Source organism: Musca domestica, unplaced genomic scaffold (genome assembly GCF_030504385.1).
Source record: "Musca domestica strain aabys unplaced genomic scaffold, Musca_domestica.polishedcontigs.V.1.1 3, whole genome shotgun sequence".
NCBI classification, from domain to species: Eukaryota; Metazoa; Arthropoda; class Insecta; order Diptera; family Muscidae; genus Musca; species Musca domestica.
The window spans coordinates 8,829,235-8,851,649 of record NW_026712299.1 but is presented as its reverse complement, the minus strand read 5'-3'; the positions used below and the strand labels follow the sequence as shown (position 1 = coordinate 8,851,649).

The 22,415-nt window shown below is 35.9% G+C and overlaps 1 protein-coding gene across 1 annotated transcript in view; it reads right to left on the bottom strand.

Moving 5' to 3' along the window:
* LOC101899313 (salivary glue protein Sgs-3) overlaps positions 1-22,189 on the bottom strand; it is a 36,266-nt gene extending 14,077 nt beyond the window's left edge. The window contains exon 1 of the mRNA XM_059124531.1: positions 21,726-22,189. Coding sequence (XP_058980514.1) covers positions 21,726-21,780 — 55 coding nt within the window. The 5' untranslated portion in view covers positions 21,781-22,189. The remainder of the gene's footprint in view (positions 1-21,725) is intronic.
* Positions 22,190-22,415: the final 226 nt, after the last annotated feature.

Here is a 22,415-nt window from a genome sequence, read left to right as displayed (position 1 = left end):
AGACCCAGAGTGCCTATAGGAAAGCTGGAGACCAAGAGAGTGTCTATAGGCAAGCTGGAGGCCCAGATATTCTCTATAGGCAAGCTGGAGACCCAGAGAGTGTCTATAGGCAAGCTGGAGACCAAGAGAGTGTCTATAGGCAAGCTGCAGGCCCAGATATCCTCTATAGGCAAGCTGGAGACCCAGAGAGTGTCTATAGGCAAGCTGGAGACCAAGAGAGTGTCTATAGGCAAGCTGGAGACCAAGAGAGTCTCTATAGACTACCTGGAGTGAGTATTTCCTTATAGACGAGTTGGAGACCCATGGAGTCCTTATAGACGAGTTGGAGGCCAGAGGAGGTCCTCATGTCTTCTATGAGAAAAACCTCAGGTCTACTATGAGAAGGCCCTTAGGTCTTCTATGAGAAGACCCTCAGGTCTTCTATGAGAAGACTCTCAGGTCTTCCACGAGAAGACCCTAAGGTCTTCTAAGAGAAGACTCTAAGTTCTCCTATGAGAAGACCATCGGGTCTCCTATGCGAAGATCTTCGGGTCTTCTATGTGAAGACTTTTGGGTCCTCCATGAGAAGGCCTTCGGGTATTCTATTAGAAGACCTTGATGTCTTCTATGGGAAGATCTTCGGGTGTTCTATGAAAAGACCTTCGGGTCTTCTAAGAGAAGACCTTCGAGTCATCTATGAATGACCTTCTATGAGGAGACTATCGGGTCTTCTATGAGAAGACCCTCGGGTCTTCTAAAAGAAGACCTTCGGGCTCTTCAATGAGAAGACCTTCGGGTCTTCAATGAGAAATCCTTCGGGTCTTCTATGAGAAGACCATTGTGTCTTCTTTGAGAAGACCATTGAGTCTTCTATAAGTAGACACTCAGACACTTCAAGGTCTTCTATTGATTGAAGCCCTCTTCAAGGTAATCTATTGATAGAAGCCCTCCACAAGGCCTTCTATTGATAGAAGCCCTCCACAAGGACTTCTATTGATAGAAACCCTCTTCATGGTCTCCTAGTGAAAGAAGCCCTCTTTAAGGTCTTATATTGATAGAAGCCCTCCTAACGACATTGTATTGTTAGAAGACCTTCTAAAGGCCTGATAAAAGCCTTCTATTAATAGAAGCCATCCTATACTTCCCTATGGAGAGAGGTCCCATATACACATATATGACTTCCTAAACTAGCGTTTAATACCCCTTTCACACAACCCGGCTTATGACACATAATTGGGTAATGCTAAACGTTACAGACGTGACTTAAACCTATTGTTTCAAGCGATGGAAAACTTTTGGTTAAATAACCAATTTTTTTCTCTCACTTCTTGTTAGTTGCAGACAAACAACATAAGTACATATATATTTCCAAAGTAAATTGAAACCCTCCCGTCGCCAAAAGACTATTGACTGGTCGCGTTCATTGTCTTCTCCATTCAAGGTCGATGGAAATTTCATCATTGCCATAATAATTATCATGGAGTCGCTTCAATTCGGTTTTCATTATCGACTTCGACTTCATGACAGGTATCATATTCCGATGGTGGTCTCTTCCGCTGCCGACTGTGCTTTCTTCTTCGTCTTCTCGTGTCTTTCACATAACCGCTCAAATTGAGAACGTGTCGAGTGTTTATTTACTGCATTAGGTCATGACGGTACACAAAAATAGCCAAATAAACAAAAAACATAAAAAAAAAAAACTGAATACAATTTCAAAATCAGTTGCTGTTGCTGCTGACACCGTGCTTATTTGCCATTAAAAAAAACATCATTAAATAAAAGAAAAAAATAATAAAATATAGAATAAATAAAAAACGAATCAGGTAAACATGTTAATTGAATGCGACGAGTACATTTTTGATGGGTAATCGATTATGGCCATTGTCAAAACAAAAAAAAATTGATGACCACAAGAGATTCTAATAACAAAATGGCTGAATAATTTTATTTTTTTCTCTATTTGGTATCAAGAAAAAAAGTGGTTTAATTAACGGAACACACAAAAACATGGCCCGTTTATTTTAGCCACAACAACGACTTGTTGTATGTATTTGCATAGATATTTAGCACCTCTTCAATAAATTTTGGACAAATTCGTAACATGCGTATGAGTGAATTCCTATTTTTGGCCCATATTTTGTTAATTGAGTAGAAATTGCAGACATAAACAAGTTAAAAAGTAGTAAGTTCGGCCGGGCCGAATTTTGAATACCCTCCACAATTTGGAACGAATTTTGAAATAAAATCCTTAAAAAATTCTGTTAAGATTTTAAAAATACCGAATATAGCCGTTATATAGGCATTGTTTGTCATAAGTCATTACCAAATTCACATTCGAAACTTGAAATGAAGGGTGAATATTGTAGCTAATATCGTCAAAATATCGTATATAGAGAGGTACCGGGTACAACTATTACGAACATCAAATACGACATCTCAAACAATTTCGGTGGGTATTGTACCTAAACTCGTCAAAATACCGAATATAGGGAGGTACTGGTATATATAGCCTATACGAAGACCTGGACCTGCATAGACAATTTTCTGTCACAGACTGTAGTTCCCATTACGAACTCTAAATACGTAATTTGAAACAATTCCGTTGAATAATGGCGCTAATATCATCAAAATACCGAATATAGGGAGTCACCGTTATATAGGGGGGCTATACGAAGACAATTTTCTGTCTTAAGCTGTAGTAACCATTACGAACTTCAAATACCAAATTTGAAACAATTCCGGTTAATAATGTCGCTAAAATCATCAAAATACCTAGTATCGGGAGGTACCGTTATATGGGGCTATACGAAAACATGGACCTACATGGCCCATTTACGAACATAACCTGCCCACTGGAAAAATAAACATGTGTGTAACATTATAGCCTTCTTTCTCAATTCGTTCGAAAGATAGCGTGATTACAACAGACGGGCAGACAGACGGACATCGCTAAATCGACTTAGAATTTTAGCATACTAAATAGCATCAAATTTTAGAATACGTTTAGATTTGTTCGAATTGGTCACCTTTGGCACGAATTATGGCCTTCAAACGACGGACCCATGTTTTTTTTCGATGACCCTTTGGGCCCATTCCAATCGACGAGGCTTATCCGCAGGCAACATTCTTAGCGTCAATTGAATTTTGTACGGGAACAAATGCAAATTTATGCGAATAATCCGTTGTAAAGTGGACCGCTAAAGTGGACGAGCGATGCCCAACTGCTGAGAAAGGCGTTTTTGGGATGTTCTTGGGGACCTCTCAACACTGGCTCGTACGGCAGCGATATTCTCGGCCGATCGCCTTGGTCGACTTTTATATGGCCTCTTCGGATTAGAAAGAGCCTTACCAGTCGAAAATTTTTCGTATAAACGCTTAATGGTGTTCTTAGAAGGCGCACTTCTCATTTTTTTTTTGTGTTTTAAAAGCACGTTGAGTTTTCACAATTGACTTCTTCTGTTGAATGTAAATTTCAACTATTTCAGAGCGCTCGCGTGGCGTGTATTGGTTCATGGTAAAAATCTGCTTGGACTGACGCTTCAAACGCGGTATGTCATTAAGTGATGTGACATCTCTGTCAAAAGTTATGGCGTTGCCAGATGGGTCCGTCGAATATGGCAACCCTGTACTGCCCGAATGTTGCTCTGCGGTATTTTGGTCCATTCCCGGCGAAGCGTTTACTTGACGTATTCTGATTCCTCGGTCGATTAATATGAGCGGAGAGCGACCATGGGCTGTTATGGCGGCCCACACCATCACCATGGTCGGCGCTTAAGTTCTGGTTGCTCTGGCCAACCTAAGGTGCCCATTTTCAGCTGACCTCTTTGGCAAGTAAACGCGATCATTTTGTTTGTTTACAAACTGCTCTGCTGGACAACGAATGTTTTCTCATCGGAGAAAACCAAATTCGGCAGTTCACCACTTTCGGCCAAGCGAAACAACTCTTTGGCTTTTTTGAGTCTATTTTTTTCTCTTGCGCTGTAAATTTTTTCACTTTTTGGAATTTCAATGGCTTTACCCGGAGCTCATTTTCAATATTTGCCGAGCGATATGTTCAGCTCACGAGCCATTTTTCGGCCACTGCGACGCGGGTTTCAATGAAGTCGCTTCTTTACTTTTCGAACCATTTCTGCGGATGTTGTAGCTGTTTTCTTCCGTCCACCTTCCTTGACGTCGAGCTACGCTACCAGTATCACGGTAACGGTAACGAGCGATGGTACGAGACACAAAAGATTTATTCACATTTAAATGCTGGAGTGCTCTAACGATAACCACTTGTGGTTTACCAGCGAAATATAAAGAAATCACACTGTCATCCTTAAATTACATCGCGAATAACTTTTTTTCTGGAAATTCTCACCAAAATGCTGTCACTGAAATAATTTTAACAGCTGTCGGACGAATGGTTTAAAAATATCAGCAGTCTGAAGTTGGATGCAGTTTATTCATCTCACCCTGTATGAATTTCGGGTACAATTTTCTCAAGACTTAGGCTTACTAATTTTATTCTAAAAAATATGTACCGAAGTTTCTTTCAAGACAGCTTCTATATAACCTAGCGTGGAATCAAAAAAAAAACCTTGGAAAAATGTATTAAAAAATATAATGATGTATAACTCTCGAAAGGAGTATCACATTTGGTCCAAACATCGTCTATCATAATATTAATGTTAAACTTAGATCGAGTTCGGAGATGGGCAATATCGGTCCACTTCTTCTGGTATCCCCCAAATAAATGGTCAACATTTTCACTGAAAATAATTTACCTCATAGAAAGAGAAAGAATAGCTCGATTAGTTTTGTAAGCGCCAAAGCAGGAGCGAAATGGACAATGTCGGCCCACTTCATCAAGTACCTCCCCCAAAAAGTGTCAAACTTTGGAATAATTATAACTCTTATAATATGTGAAATAGGAGCCCGATTGTCTTCAAATTTCACACATCTCAATATTTTTATTAACACAAGATTTGGTGTGAGATAAGATATATCGGTCGACTCCTTCTGGTACCACCCTCACCAGGGGTCAACATTTTGAATAGCTCTGAAGTTCACAAAACATTTTCCAAAAATTATCATATATCACATATAATTTATAAAACCAAATATATCATCTTGCAATATTTACATTTCAGGTCAAAAGCTTCAATAATCATAACACAAGTCAATATATATGTAAGCAAACAGACTTTCGATGAGGGGAAAAATCTGTGGGCAATACCGACTGATCCTTTTTAGCTTATTTTATGCTCTACTTTCAAAATCTGCTGGAATTTTCCTATACTTATTGTTTAAAATTCATCCTGGATTTTATGTCATTGACTCATATTTTAAGACGATGAATGGGGAATGTTTCAAAATGAGTTTTGGTTTTGAGGTATCCATGATGGGAAGAAATACTATAAAGCTTATCAAAACTCAGTAGTGTAATTCATACAGGGTGGCAGGCTAATAGGAAAGCTTGCATAAATTCATACATACATCCTTAGTAAGGCTTTATAATCGCTAATATTAAGGCAAAATGAATACCGATTGCAAATCGCTATGGCGAGGAGTCCCTATCCGGCTCATTAGTAATATCTAATATTTTGAAAGTAATCTACTTGTGTATATCCCCCTCTAAAATATACTTTCTCCTTTCTCACATATATTTATACACAGTTATTTATTCTAGTCACTTCTCCTATATTCTTATTTTTTTTTTTTTTCTAAAAATACTTAATATTCAATAGTTTATAACGTTAAAACCCAGAAGTAAAAGTAAATTCTAATAATAGTAAACAAATTATTATTAAATTTGAAAGTGTTTGAATGTAATCGCTTCATGGCAAACAAAAAGAGTAAATTAAATGAAAGCAAAATAGATAAAATAAAAAGTGAAAATGCAAATGGGAAGTAGAACAACATAAAATACAAAAACAAAAAAAAAAAAAACACAAACTAGATATTTTCAAATCAGTTTCAATGTCAAATTTAACACCTTCGTTTTTTTTTTTTTTTTTTTTTTTTTGTGGTCTGTGTGTGATTTTAACCAGTTTTCCGCTAATTTCCATAAATAAACAAAAGCCAGCCGGCCAAACAACCGAATTTGAGTGAATGAATGATTGGTAGTGGTGGTGGTGATGGTTGGCTGGCTAGTCATGTGCTGTTATGGTTATGATGTTTTTGTTGTTACCATAGCTAGTAGTTCAGATAAACTGACTAAAAGATACAATTTTAATAATTATTAAAAGTTTAGATCATAAAACCAAAACCGGATTTACACCAGTTATGGTTGGGATTTTAACAAAATATTAAATAAGTATGTATTTTGAATATCAGAAAAAAATAAATGCTTTCAAAACAAATGAACTCAACACATTTTGGGTAGAAGCCTAGTTGTTCATCCATTTAAAAATCAAAATGTCAAACATTTCGTGTTTCAAGTGCTAAGTGGAAGAGATAATTATCATCATCATCTTCATATGGGCAATGATGATTGGAATGCTCACATGATCCATCTCAGGATAAGTTAGGTTAGACTTAAATATATGAAAAAAGTAGGAAAAATATAAGACTATAAGAAATAGGGGACCTCTACCAAAAAAGAATAACAAGTTTAAACGCAGTAAGTTCGGCCAGGCCGAATTTTGAATACCCTCCACCATTTGGGACGAATTAGGAAATTTTCAAAAAAAAAAAAAATTAGAACCTCCGGTAAAAACTAACTAAAAACAAGTAAGCAAAGGCTACAGTCGAGCGGGGCCGACCGTTGAATACCCTACAACACTATAATAAACGATACAGCTTATATAGGCGAGATACTCGAAAGAATTCCACAAGATATTGTGACAAATAATAAAAGAAGACCATCAGGTTTCGTTCTCTAATTTTCGAATAATAGAAACTTAAACTAATTTAAATGGTCTTCCTAGATCTGGAACCAATATTTCCCACAGACCTGTAATCTCTCAGAAGTGGCAAAAGATTAACATTTATTATTGGTTTTTGACTGAAACGCATCAATATGAGATACAGACATTTGACTATATTCTTCAACGAAATAGTCGGAAGTGCGTCTTTACTGTATTTGTGAATTCTCCAAAAAGTCACTGGAATGGACATTTTCGTATTTTGTCTACAAAAGTTGGCAAACTATTTCGCACATTGAATATTTTTGAATGGCCATCCAAACTGCTTTTTCAATGTCCGGTAACCCCCATTCAAATGTGCGTGAGGATCGGGCGATAATTACGACCTGCTGACAATTTTGCAATTTTTTGGTCCATTTCAACCCCTTAATATATTGTGATCATCTCCAAAAAGAATAGGCTTCTATTTTGACCCTCATCTTATACCCATGCAAAATTTCGTAAGGATCGGGCCATAAATGCGATCTGTATATGATATCCTTATATCCTAACTACTTAGTTTTGTTAGCTGTAGAAATATTACCAAATGTTTAATTCAAAATGAAAATATGCCAAAAATATGACAAAATTGAAAAAATATGAGAAAATTTTAGAAAATCAATATTTTCATCTTTAGAGAGATATTTTTATGCGATTTTTTTAGACGTTTTTTCTTTCCTGCCAAAAGGCCACTCTGAATTAATGCGAACTGTCGAAATCAGTTCAGCCGTTCTCGATATATAAGAGATCTTTCAAGCATATCTTCTTTGATAGACATATATATCGCACATATTTTGCTATATATCCGATTTGTTAGATGTTAACATCAATGTAAAGATCAGAAGTAACCTTGTCATGGCATTGTGATTTCGCCGGGATTTAAAATATTCACGGTTTAATGAAAAATTTTGAATTTTTTCAACACAAAAGATATGGTCTATTTTACCCGCTAAATATTATCCGATGACCACCCGAATTGGTAGGCTTCTTCCCTGCCCTAAACTCTAGCTACATGCGAAATTCCGCGTCGATTGGTCTATAATTGCGACCTGTATAGCTACTGCAAAATCCGACATTTTTTCAGTATTTGGTCCATTTCAACCCCTAAACATTTGGCGATCATCTCCAAAAGCAATAGGGTTCTATTCTGACCCAAACCCCACCTTCGTGCAAACTTTCGTAAAGAACGGGCCATAATTACGACCTGTAGCGTGATTACAAATTAACATGGACAGACGGACAGACGGACAGACGGACAGACGGACGGACGGACATACATAGCTAGATCGACTCAGCTCGGCGAGCTAGGAAGATCCATATATACTTTCCTATATGGGAAACCAATATTTCGTGGTGTTACATAATTTTTGGCCCAATCAAACTTATAATACCCCCAACACATAGTGTTGTAGGGTATAACTAAAACCAGTAAGGAAAGCTCAAAAGTCGGGCGGGGCCGACTATATGATACCCCACACCACTATGCATACTTAGTAGAGCTCTCGTAAAAAGGTTTATACAGGGCATTTCAGAGCTCTATGAGATATTTGGTACAAAATCAAAATCTATCTAATTCTATCGTGCATTTTACGAACTATAGCTATCTCTGAACCGGGTTTCTCCAAATTTTACGTATTCTTCTTCTTCTTCTAGACTGGTGATTTGGGCTGATATTGACCATTTTGTGCACATTTAACCCGAAATCGGATGAAGATATATATGAGAGCTATATCCAAATCTGAACCGATTTCGATAAAATTTAAAACATCTATTTCTGGGCTGCATCTTATATCTGGTACCAAATATCATTATTGTGGAGTGCATATTACGAATGTGAGAGGCTTAAACACCAAATCGGATGAAAGATATATATGGGAGCTATAGCTATATCTGAACCGATTTTCTCCAAATTTGATATACTTGCTTCTAGGCCGAACTCGGTTGGGTGTGCCAAAATTCAGGTAATTTGGACTGATAGTGGACATTTGGTGGACATTTAACCCGAAATCGGATGAAGATATATATGGGAGCTATAGCTGTTTCTGAACCGATTTTCTCCAAATTTGTTGTATTTGCTTTAAGGCTAATCTCGGTCACATGTGCCAAAATTCGGGCCATTTGGGCTGATATTGGTCATTTGGTGGTCAATTAACCCGAAATCGGATGAAGATATATATGGGAGCTATATCCAAATCTGAACCGATTTCAATAAAATTTAAAACAGCTATTTCTGTGCTCCATCTAATACCTGGTACCAAATATCACGGTTGTGGAGTGCATAGTAGGAATGTGAGGAACTTAAAGATCAAATCGGATGAAAGATATATATGGGAGCTATAGCTATATCTGAACCGATTTTCTCCAAATTTGATATACTTGCTTCTAGGCCGAACTCGGTTGGGTGTGCCAAAATTCAGGTAATTTGGACTGATAGTGGATATTTGGTGCACATTTAACCCGAAATCGGATGAAGATATATATGGGAGCTATATCTAAATTTGATCCGATTCTCACCAATTTCAATAGGGTTCGTCCTTGGGCCAAAAAAATATTGTTTGGAAAATTTCATCTCAATCGGATAATAAATGCGACCTGCATTTTGTTCACAAGAATACATGGACAGACGGACGGACGGACGGACGGACATGCATAAATCGACTCAGAAAGTGATTCTATGAAGGTTCTCAAAAGTAACTATGGGTCTATCTCGTTTCCTTCTCCATGTTACAAACAAATGCACAAAGACATAATACCCTTACCACTATGTGGTGTAGGGTATAAAAAGAAAAACAAGTTAAAAAGCAGTAAGTTCGGCCGGGCCGAACTTTGAATACCCTCCACCATTTGGAATGAATTTGAAAATTTTCAAAAAAATAAAATCCTTAAAAATTCTTTTAAAATTTTAAAAATACCGAATATAGCCGTTATATTGGAGTCCATATGAAGTGGACCTACATAGGTATTGTTTGTCGGAAGCCATTACCATATTCAAATTCGAAAACTTGAAATAAACGGTGAATAATGTCGCTAAAATCATCAAAATACAGAATATCGAGAGGTACCGTTACATGGGGGCTATACGAAGACGTGGACCTGCACAGACAATTTTCTGTCATAGGCTGTGGTATCCACTATGAACATCAAATGCCAAATTTGGAAGAGTTCCTGTTAATAATGTCGCTAAAATCAACAAAGTACCGAATATCGGGAGGTACGGTTACATGGGGGCTATACGAAGACGTGGACATGCACAGACAATTTTCTGTCATAGGCTGTGGTATCCACTATGAACATCAAATGCCAAATTTGGAAGAATTCCGGTTAATAATGTCGATAAAATCAACAAAGTACTGAATATCGGGAGGTACGGTTACATGGGGGTAATACGAAGACGTGGACCTGTGCAGACAATTTTTTGTAGTAGGTTTTAGTATCTATTACGAACCTCAAATACCAAATTTGAAGCAATTTCGGTGAATAATGTCGCTAAAATCATCAAAATACCGAATATCGGGAGGTGCTGTTATATTGGGGCTATACGAAGACCTGGACCTGCCCAGACAATTTTCTGTCATAGGCTGTAGCAGCCATTGTGAACTTCAAATACCAAATTTGAAATAATTCCGGTGATTAATATCGCCAAAATCATCAAAATACCAAATATCAGGAGGTACCGTTATATGGGGGCTATACTAAAACGTGGACCTAGATGGCCCATTTTTAATACCAAAAGTCCTGCAGACATAATATACATTTGAGTAAGATTATATTAATCTACTTCTATTCGTTCGGAAGCTAGAGTGATTTCCAAAGACGGACAGACGGGGCTAAATCGTCTTAGAATTTTACGCTGATCAAGAATATGTATCTCCTCAGATTATTGACTGTTCACGACGAAACTTATGAAATCGGAAGGCCTTAGGGAAGAATTTATATTCACTTGGCTGTAACATAACCCTTTATTTCCAAATTATTTCCCTCAAAACCTTCACGCTTCCCATTTTCCTTTGGTGGCGCCCAACGTATCTTTGCCTTTATTTTTTGTTTTAAATTCTTATTTTTTCGTTCTCGAAATTTTTTCCTCCCCCTCCTCCTCCTCCTTGCATTACTCGCAAATTGTGCACTCGTCATTCATTAATCATTTCGCTTCAAATCCACATCGAAATTCCCTTAATTCACAAAGTGTGTGTGTGTTTGAAAAAAAACGCATTTATCTATAGCCGTAATAAATTAATAATTAAGACAACAAAATGATTTTTAAATCATGTTCAGCTTAATTTGCAAAAAAAGGGAATTATTTGCGTCTACTAATTGTGTTCACACTGAGGTAACTTGGGTAAAAATAATTTTGTGAACCAAACGAAATAATTTTTGAAAGAATTCTTTTTTGAGGGACGAGTGACTATCAGAAATTTTAGGTCCCCCCACCTTCCCCCCCCCCCAAAAAAAAAAAAGCGTGCAATTAATAGCACGGTGCTGCAAGTTTCATTTTTTTCAATAAGTACTAGAAAATTCCAGCAGCTTATGAAAATAGAGCCAAAAATTGAAGACATGTGTAGCGTTGTTACGGAAGTATACATAGGCGACCAACCTAAAAATAGCTGGGGGAAGTTCCACCATATTCCATATATTTGGAAATTTTTGTTTTAAGAAAGATCGTTTACATCGACAAATGACCTAAAAAGAGCAGAGGAAAGTTCCCTGTTTTCCACATTTTTTTAAATTTTCGGACTAAAGAAGAAAGTTTACATCGCCAAGTAACCTAAAGAGAGGCTGGAACAAGTTTCCCCCTCTACCACATTTATTTTGAAAATTTCGGAATAAAATTCCTTGGAAAACTTTGTATATGGTGTCCCGGGCTCAACTTCTGATAACAAAACGAATATTATTTGTATACCCCCTCCATAGCATGGAGGGTATATTAAGTTTGTCATTCTGTTTGTAACACCTCGAAATATACATGTTACACCCCACAAAGTATATGTGCGACTGTCCGTCTGTGGATATCACTCTAGCTTCCGAACGAAATGAAGTAGGTTGATAAAATTTTGCTCAAATGTATATTACGGTTGCAGGACTTTTGGTATTGAAAATGGGTCATGTAGGTCCACGTTTTGGTATAGCCCCAATATAATGGTACCCCCCTGATATCCGGTATTTGATGATTTTACCGACATTATTTACCAGAATTGTTTCAAATTTAGTATTAGAAGTTCGTAATGGCTGCTACATTCTGTGGCAGAAAATTGTCCGTGCAGGTCCACGTCTTTCTATATGCCCCGTATAATGCTATCTCCCGATATTCGGTATTTTAATGATTTTAGCGACATTATTCACCGGAATGGTTTCAAATTTGGTACTTGAAGTTCGTAATGGCTGCTACGGTCTGTGGCAGAAAATTGTCCGTGCAGGTTCACGTCTTCGTATAACCCCCATATAACGGTACCTCCCGATATTCGGTATTTTGACGATTTTTGCTACATTATTCACCGGAATTGTTTCAAATTTGACATTTAAAGTTCGTAAGAGATACTACATCCTAAGACAGAAAATTGTCCGTGCAAGTCCACGTCTTCGTAGAGCCCCCATAAAAAGGTACCTCCCATTTTTCGGTATTTTGATGATTTTAGCGACATTACTCACCGGAATTGTTTCAAATTTGGTATTTGAAGTTCGTAATGGATACTATATCCTAAGATAGAAAATTGTCTGTGCAGGTCCACGTTTTCGTATTACCCCCATATAACGGTACCTACCGAAATTCGGTATTTTGATGATTTTAGCGACAATATTCACCGGAATTGTTTCAAATTTGACATTTGAAGTTCGTAATGGATACTACAGCCTATGACAGAAAATTGTCTGTGCAGGTGCACGTCTTCGTATAACCCCCTTATAACGGTACCTCCAGATATTCGGTATTTTGATGATTTTAGCTACATTATTCACCGGAATTATTTCAAATTTGGTATTTCAAGTTTGTAATGCGTACTACAGCCTGTGACAGAAAATTGTCTGTTCAGGTTCAAGTCTTCATGTAGCCCCCCTATAACGGTACCTCCCGATATTCAGTATTTTGATGATTTTAGCGACATTGTTCTCCGGAATTGTTTAAAATTTGATATTTAAAGTTCGTAATGGATACTACAGCCTATGACAAAAAATTGTCTGTACAGGTCTAAGACTTCGTACAGCCCCCATAGAACGGTACCTCCCGATATTCGGTATTTTAATGACTTTTGTTACATTATTCACCGGAAATGTTTCAAATTTGGTATTTGAAGTTCGTAATGGCTGCTACAGTCTTCGTATTCGATATTCGGTAGTTTGATGATTTAAGCGACATTATTTACCGGAATTATTTGAAATTTCGTATCTGAGGTTTCTAATGGGTACAACAGCCTGTGACAGAAAATTTTCTGTGCAGGCCCAGGACTTCGTATAGCCCCCATATAACGGCATCTCCCGATATTCGATAATTTGATGATTTTAGCGACAATATTCACACGAATTGTTTTAAATTTGGTGTTGGAAGTTCGTAATGGATACTATATCCTAAGATAGAAAATTGTCGTGCCGGTCCAGGTTTTTGTATAGCCCCCATGTATCGGTACCTCCCTATATTCACCGGAATTGTTTCAAATCTCCTATTTGAGTATTGCAATGACCTACGGCAAAAATTTCCCATGCAGGTTCAAGTCTTTGTATAGTCTCCAATATAACGACAATTCCCTATGTTCGGTATTTTTAATATTTTAACAGAATTTTTAGTGAATTTTATTTATTTTTTTTTATTCGAATTCGTTCCAAATGGTGGAGAATATTTACAGTTATTTTTTAGTTGTTTTAGCTCTATTTTCATAAAGTGCCGTATATTCCCCTTTATTAAATTTTTTGATGCACAGTATTATTTTTTCCTCTAGGTATGCTAAAGTATGACAGGGTCGAACACATCGCCATTACTTCTACTTGTTTTAACTAGTTTCATAGTCTGTGTTTATAAGTCAATGAAATGCGGTTTAAATACCACCAGTTTAGCCAAGTTGACGGGAAATAGTTTTAAATAAGTTACTTCTTTTCCCTCGATGATTGATCAAATTCAAGTTAGTCATGGATTCCTTAAAATATATATTGTGTGAGTCTTCTTCAAAAAAATAAAAAAAATAAAAACAAAAATAAAATAATAAACTTTATTTATTTTTGGACACCTACCCGTGTCGAAACAATATTATCTAAGATAAGTGACATGAAGTAGTTTAATTGGAATACACATTTTTTGCCCTGGCTGCGTCACTTTAACTTCGCCAGGCTGATTTCGAAAAAAATGTGCTGTAGAGTTTCTTATGTTCAATCTTTAATCGGCTAAGCAAAAAAATCGCTGCTGATATGCTACACTTAGGCTCAACATAATTCGATAATGAAATCGTCGTGTCGTTGCTGATATTTTTATAATTTTTTTGAATTATAATGGGGGTCCAACGATTACGATTAATTTTGATGAATGGTTAGACGTTTCGTATAAATTTTTTCGACAATATTTTTAGGCTAAAATTGGCATGAATTGGCTTATCTGCAATAAAAAAAAACAACTTAACTGGCAGATTTAGATTCTTAACAGCAATAAGCCAAACTGTGGTACTGTTTTTAAATCGGTAATTGATTTATTATTCATAAAAATGCGAATGAAAAAAAATAAACATTGAACTTCCATTGTGGGTTTTTTGCTTTTTGGTTCGTACATCTGTGCTGTGGAAAGCAGGGGAAACGTCTTTCCGCAATAATCAATAAAAATTTCGATCACAATCGAGACATTGTAAATCATTACATTTGGACATTTGATTTGTTCATTTGTTTGCGTTTATGGGATTTTTTCGATACATTGTTTAAAAGCCGACTATAAAGTTCAACGTCTTGTCAAAAGCCCCATACATAACGTCCGACCGATTATGGATGGTATTATTTACCATCTATACAAAATTTATTACCATTTAGTGTAGTTCTTAGACTTCATTGAAAATCCACTTACTTTTATCGACCCTATTTCTATGAATTCATTTTCATACCAAATTTCAAGATTTTACCACTCTCCGTTCTTATTAGTCCAAATAGTACCAAATTCACTGTATTTTGGTATTTTTGGTACACGTATTGTCCGAACTTCGAAAAACTCGTTAGTTTGTCTGTCCTACACAACACCAATAACTCTCACTCCAAAGTTCAGATTTCCAGCTTTATTCCTTCCCCAAATACCAAAGGTTATACGATTTTGTACGTACCGTACTTTTTGGTACACATTTCCCAATAAATTGCAATGTGTCAACGAAACTACACAAAGGGTGATCCTAAGGCCAAATTTTAGACTTTCAACTCAATTCCTTACCCAAATACCAGATTTAGTACCATTTAGTACTTTTTTGTACGTATTTCCGAAATCACCTCCAAATCTCAACCCTACACACTAAGAGTGATCCTAATGCCAAATTTCAGATTTCGAGCCAATCCAATCAGTACCTTTCGTACATGTAAGTAAAAAATTCGAAAACTACCTCCATATCTCGATCCGACATTAATCTTAATTGCAAATTTCAGGATTGCATCCCCATAGGATTCCAGCTCCATTGTATCAAATTTAGTACGTATCCCAATCCTACACTGCGACAGTAACCTTTTTTCCAAAATTTCAGGATACCAGCTCTTTTAGTTATCCCAAATTTAAATTATACCAAATTTAGTACGATTTGGTACACATAAGTACAAAATTTCATACCAACCTATGTCATAAAATCCTAAAGGAATTTTATTTTCAAATTTAAGGATTCCATTTCTACTGGTTGTCCTAAAATTGAAATTGTATTAAATTTAGTACCATTTCGTACACATAAGTACTAATTTCCACAACTTTCTACATGATAAAATCCAATATAAATCTTATTTCCAAATTTCAGGATTTTATCTCTACCGCTCCCCTCGAAATTTAAATTGTACCAATTTTAGTATCAATTGGTACACATTAGTGCAAATTTCCATAACTACCTACATAACTCTGTCCCACAATGCAATAGCATTCCATCTCTATCGATTCTCCCAAATCCAAATTGTGCCATTTAGTACTTTTCGTGCACAAAATTATAAATTTCGAAAACTACCACCCTATTCCAATCCCAGGCTCCGCCAATAATGTTTATTTCAAATTTCAGGATTTCAGCTCCATCCGTTCCTCCAAATTCAAATTAGAGGTTATATAATTTTATACGGCCAAAACGGGCATAATCGAACCAACGATCTTAGACCCTAGGTCTCTTCAGAGGTATCAGGACATTTGGAGTCGATGTAGCGATGCCCATCCGTCTGTCTAGCTAGCTGGTGCGCACGATAACTCTCGAAGGGAGTACCCGATTTGGTCCAAACATGGTTCATCGTAATATTATTATCAAACTGAAATCGAGTTTGGAGATAAGCAATATCGGTCCATTTTTTCTGGTAACTCCTCCACAAAAGATCGAAATTTTCAAAAAAAATATTTAACTGCACAGAAAGAGAAAGGTTAAACCGATTTTTCTCCACCTTTGCGAATCCAATATTTCTGTCAGGTGCGTAAATGGACAATAGCGGTTTGTTCCATTAAGTACTTCCCCCACAAAGGGTCAATATTTTTAATAATTATAACTCTTATAAAATGTGAAGCAAGAGGACGACGTTTCTTCCAATTACATACATCACGATACCTTTTTAACCCAAGGTCTGGTGTGAAATCGGTCCCCAAAGGGTTAAAGTTTTAAAAATCCATGAAGCTCATAAAACCCGAAATTAACATCTGATTCCATTCAGACTTAGTACATCTCAATATTGCACAAGATCTGTTACAAGGATAGTAGAGATCGGACAATTTCTTCTGGTACCATCCCCGCATAGGTTTCAAGATTTTGAAAAACAAAACCCTCAAAGAAAGCGATGTAAGCATCCAGCGAAATGGACAATAGTGGCCCATTCCTTCGTTACCTACTCCATATAGGTTCAACAATATGAATAATAATAACGGAATTCAATATATATATCGAACATTGGCTGAGGGTATACATCTGTCGGTAAAACTGACTCATACTTTTTAACTTGTGTTTGATAGTTTTATACCTAAAAGTGTTCAATGTCGCTTCAGATTTGGGAAAAGTTTATTGAGGCTATTACAGCCCCCAAATTGTGGGTATTTGAAGACCATAGCAACATTTTGCAACTAAATAGGCTGCAAAGTAGTTTTTTTTTGTTTGGTTATATCCAGACTTGTAGAATCAATGTCATAATATTTTATAGTAAAAAAGCAATAAAAGTAAATGAGAAGTCATAAAGCCAAACATACTTTTGGATAAATTTATTAATGCTTGATTAGAAATTCGAGCATACAATCATGTGAATTTAGCATTGTTTCGCTTGTTGCTCTCCGCCACCCCCGCCTACCACCCTTTCTAAGTTTTACTGTGCGTTAGGCAAGTTTTGGTCATAATGATAAGAAATGATAAATTACTCGAGGAAAAGTTCTAGCAGAAGTGCGAAGGAAACTGCTAGACAAAAAAAAAAAAAAATAAATAAATAAATAAAACACCTAATATTAATATTTGTGTCAGCCTTAACACTAACAAGTAAGAAAAGTCGACTGGAAGCAGGTAGGTGTCACTTTTTGCATACTTTGCAACCACATACCCTTTGCATTCATGTATCACAAAAACCAGTAAAGAAAGTCCTAATGTCGGGCGGGGCCACATAACAATTAAAAGATTTTATTGGAGAATTTAATTATGCACGCTATGATTATAATAGTAATTTAAAGTTCAAAGGACTTAATATGCCGAAGCATTTGTATCTTTTAAATTCGGACTTGTATTGTCCATTTGGTGCGAAATTAATTTGAAATCGGATAAAAATATATGTGGGAACTATATCCAAATCTGAACCGATCTCGACAAAATTTGGCAAAGATATTTCTGAGCTGTATTTGATATATTTCCCTGAATATCGTTGTTACGGAGTGCATATTACGGCTGTGGGTAACAAATACAATAAATCGGATGAACAATATATATGGGAGCTATAACTATATCTGAACCGATCTTCACCAAATTTGCCATACTACCTTCTAAACCAAATTCGGTCGTAAGTGCCAAATTCCATCCCATTTAGCCAAATATTAGACGTTTGGTGTACAGTAAAAGGTAAATCGGACGAAGTTATATATGGGAGCTATATCCAAATCTGAACCGATCTCGCTAAAATTTAGCAATTGTATTATTGAGCTGTATTTGATATATTTCCTTAAATATAGTTGTTACAGAGTGCATATTACGGCTGCGGAGGACAAAAATAACAAATCGGATGAACAATATATATAGGAGCTATAGATATATCTGAACCGATTTCGATCAAATTTGGCATACTTATTTTCAGTCCTAATTTGGTTGTATGTGCAAAATTCCATACTATTCGGACTGATAGTATACGTTTGGTGCACAATAAAAGGAAAATCGGACGAAGATATATATGGGAGCTATATCTAATTTTTCACCAATTACCTCCAATTTTAATAGTGTTCGTCCTTGGGCCAAACAAGTGTTGTTTGGAAAATTTCATCTCAATAATAAAATAATAAATGTGACCGGCATTTTGTTCACAAGAATACATGGACAGACGGACGGACGGACTGACATGCATAAATCAACTCAGAAAGTGATTCTATGGAGATCCTCAAAAGTAACTATGGGTCTATCTCGCTTCCTTATCATGTTACAAACAAATGCACAAAGACATAATACCCTTACCACTATGTGGTGTAGGGTATAAACACCGAATATCGGGTGATACTATGGCCTAATATATGGCTCAAAAAACGATGCCAAATTGGCAAATGCCAATTTGAAGTTATATAGGCATCCGTAAAAAAATGTGGCTAAAATCAGGAAAATGTCGGAAATCGGAAGAAAATTAATTTCTACAGATGATTTTCTGTTATAAGAAGAGGTAGGTACAAAGTTTTCAAAAAAAAAAAAAAAAAAAAAAAATCCAGTAAGTTTGGCCGGGTCGAACTTTAATTATTCTCCATCATTTTGAAGGAATTTGCAAATTCTTAAAAAAAAAAAAAAAAAAACGTTGAAAACCTTTACCTTTATAGGGGCTACACGAATTTTTAACAGTTCCGGTGTTCCTCCAAATATTGAATATATGGCTTTACAGTTATATGGGGGCCATACGAAGACGAGAGACCGAGTTTTTTTTTTTTTTTTTGCATTAGGCTGTAGTTCCCATTAGGAACTTGTAATAGACAATTCGATACACTTCTATTGAATAATGTCGCTATAATCATAAAAATACCGAATATGGTGAGGTACCGTTACATGGGGGCTATACGAAGACCTGGACCTGCATATGAAATTTTCAGACATAGGCTGTAGTACTCATTAGGAACACCCAAAAAATATACACATTTTGTGGGGTCTAACATTTTTATTTCGAAATGTAACAAACTGAATTATAAACTTAATATACCCTCCATACAACGCTCAACTGAAGCTAGAATCTTGAAATTTTGCATGTGGATCAATGTTAGTGGATAGGGGTGAGATAAGCCTGACTTATTTGAAATTCGGACTACTACACGAAAAGTACTAAATAGTACTATATTCGGTATTGGGTAAGCGGATAGTGCCTGAAATCAAAAACATTGGTATTAGGGACGTTGTTCATGTGCAGCCTGGATGTAGGAAGGTGGTTTGGAAAATGTGTACTATAATTTTACAAAAAGTACTAAATTGTACTAAATTTAGTATTGTATGAAGGGATAGAGCTTAAATTCTCAAATTTGATATAGATGTCACTGTTGGCATCAGTAGCTATGGTATGGAGGAAGTTTTAAAAATCTGTGTTATATTTGTTCGAAAGGTACTGAAATGTACTAAATTTTGTACTGGGTGAAGGGATAGAGATAAAATCTTTAAAGTTGATGTTGAGGTTTCTGTTGTGATCTGGAATTGAGTCCTACATTTGTGCGAAAAGTGCTAAGTGTTACTAAATTGGGTATTGGTTGAAGGGATTGAGCTTGAATCCCGGAATTCGATTTTGAGGTCTCTGTTGGTATCTGGGATTAAGATATGAAGGTGGTTTTGGAAATCTGTACTATTATTATATGGAAAGTACCAAATTTGGTATTGAATGAAGGAATAGAGCTGAAATTCTGAAATTGAAGTAGCTTGGACTTGCTACTTAAATTATATGGGCCATTCTATCAATTCAGATAAAGATTCCATGCATTTTAAGAACTTAATGTTTTTTTATACCCTCCACCATAGTATGGAGGGTATATTAAGTTTGTTATTCCGTTTGTAACTCCTCGAAATGCACATTTTAGACCCCTTAAGTTACATATATTCTTGATCAGCATAAAATTCTATGTCGATTTAGCGATGTCCGTCCATCTTTTCGTCTGTGGAAATCGCTCTAGCTTTTGAACGAAATGAAGAAGGTTGCTTAAATTTTTCTCAAATGTATACTATGTCTGCAGGACTTTTGGTTTTGGAAATGGGTCATGTAGATCTACGTTTTGGTATAGACCCCATATAATGATTCCTCCCTATTTCCGGTATTTTGGTGATTTAAGCTACACAATTCACTGGAAATGTTTAAAATTTGGTATTTAAAGTGCGTAATGGATACTACAGCCTGAGGCTGAAAATTGTCTGTACAGCTTCACGTCTCCGTATTGCCCCCACATAACGGTATTCGGTATTTTGATCATTTTAGCGGCATTATTCACCGGAATTGTTTCCAATTTGGTATTTGAAGTTCGTAATGGATATTAGAGCCTAAGACAGAAAAGTGTCTGTGTAGGTCCGGTTCTTCGTACAGCCCCCATATAATTGTACCTCCCGATAATCGTTATTTTGATGATTTTAGCGACATTATTCACCGGAATTGTTTCAAATTTGGTATTTAAAGTTCGTAATGGTTACTACTGCCTAAGACAGAAAATTTTATGCGCAGGTCCATGTTTTGGTATAGCCACGGTACCTCCCTATATTCAGTTTTTAGATGATTTTAGCTACCTTATTCACCGATTTTTTTTTTCAAGTTTTGTATTTGAATATTGTAATGGCTTATGACAAAAGCTGTCTATGCGGGTCCACATTTTAGCTACATTATTCACCGAATTTTTTTCAAGTTTAACGTTTGAATATTGTAATATCTATGCAGGTCCATGTCCACGTAGACCCTAATATAACGGCTACATTCGGTAGTTTTAAGATTTTAAAAGAGTTTTAAACGGATTTTTTGTTTGTTTTTTGAAAATTGCCAATTTTTTTCCAAGTGGGGGAGGGTATTCAAAGTTAGCCATTTTTTGTCAGATTATAAAACCTTGGTCCAGAATTACTTTTCTTCGGATGTTACAAACAAATCCATACAACCAAAAATGCCCCCTCTCTCGCCATCTGGGTAGGGTACAATAACGTCAAACATTAGTGATATAAAACTCGTGTTTCTTTTCTACTGGTCCTGATAATGAATTGAAGTCCGACAGCTTCGACAAAAAGAAAAATAATTGATGATTCTGTCACGACTATTTGTTGTTGATTTTTATTGTTGCTTAGCAAATTCTTTTTGTTCCAATGACATGTTTATCATAACTTCTTAGGGACGGAACATAGAAATTTTCACAAAAAAAAAAAATTGGTTTATGTTTTAGATTAAATGGGAAAATTTATGGCATAGAACTTCTTATGGTTATATGATTTCAGTTCATTCAAGTTTTTTTTCAAAAAAAAAAAAAAAAAAAAAAAAAAATCCATTCAATTTTTTTTAAATAATTTTCAATATAATCACCTTGGACTAGGCAGAACAATGCAAATAGGCTCCAGATTTTGTATTTTAACTCCATTGTAATTTGTTTTGTAATTTTTTTTTTATAAAAAAAAAACAATATAAAATTGTTATATATTTTTATTCAAAAATGTATTTTTTCACTTTTTTGAACAACACTTGTTTTGGAGGTCTAAACGCTCTTTTTTTTTGCTTTTTATTCACTTTTCGTTTTTATCTTTGAAAAATGTATTCAAATTTTATTGATTTTTTTTTTCAAAATAATTTTTTTATTTATTTTATGTTTTCTCAATTTTTTAGTTTGTTATCTTCTGTGTGTGTAGGCATGGATCGCGCTTTTCGCCGGCATCGAAAACAAAGGTGACCGAAGTGTCGCTTTTAATTTTTCAAAATAAACTGAAACTTATTTCAATCCGTTGTAATATTTTATACGGCGGCGGTTTGTATTTGCTGTTCAATTTAGCACTCTTTTGCTTTTGGCTGTGATCCGTTGGTTGGACGTTTTCATTTAAACGCTGAATAAGCAAATAAATTGTTCTCGGACCCAGAATACAATTATAAGCCTCCCCCCTCCCTCCCGCCACATCTAAAGGCGGCCAAATCATAAAAAAGCAAAAACTCTCCACACACAAACAAACACACGCCAGAGAGTCTGAAGTCAATCAGTTAGCCAGCCGGCCAGCCAGGTAAGCA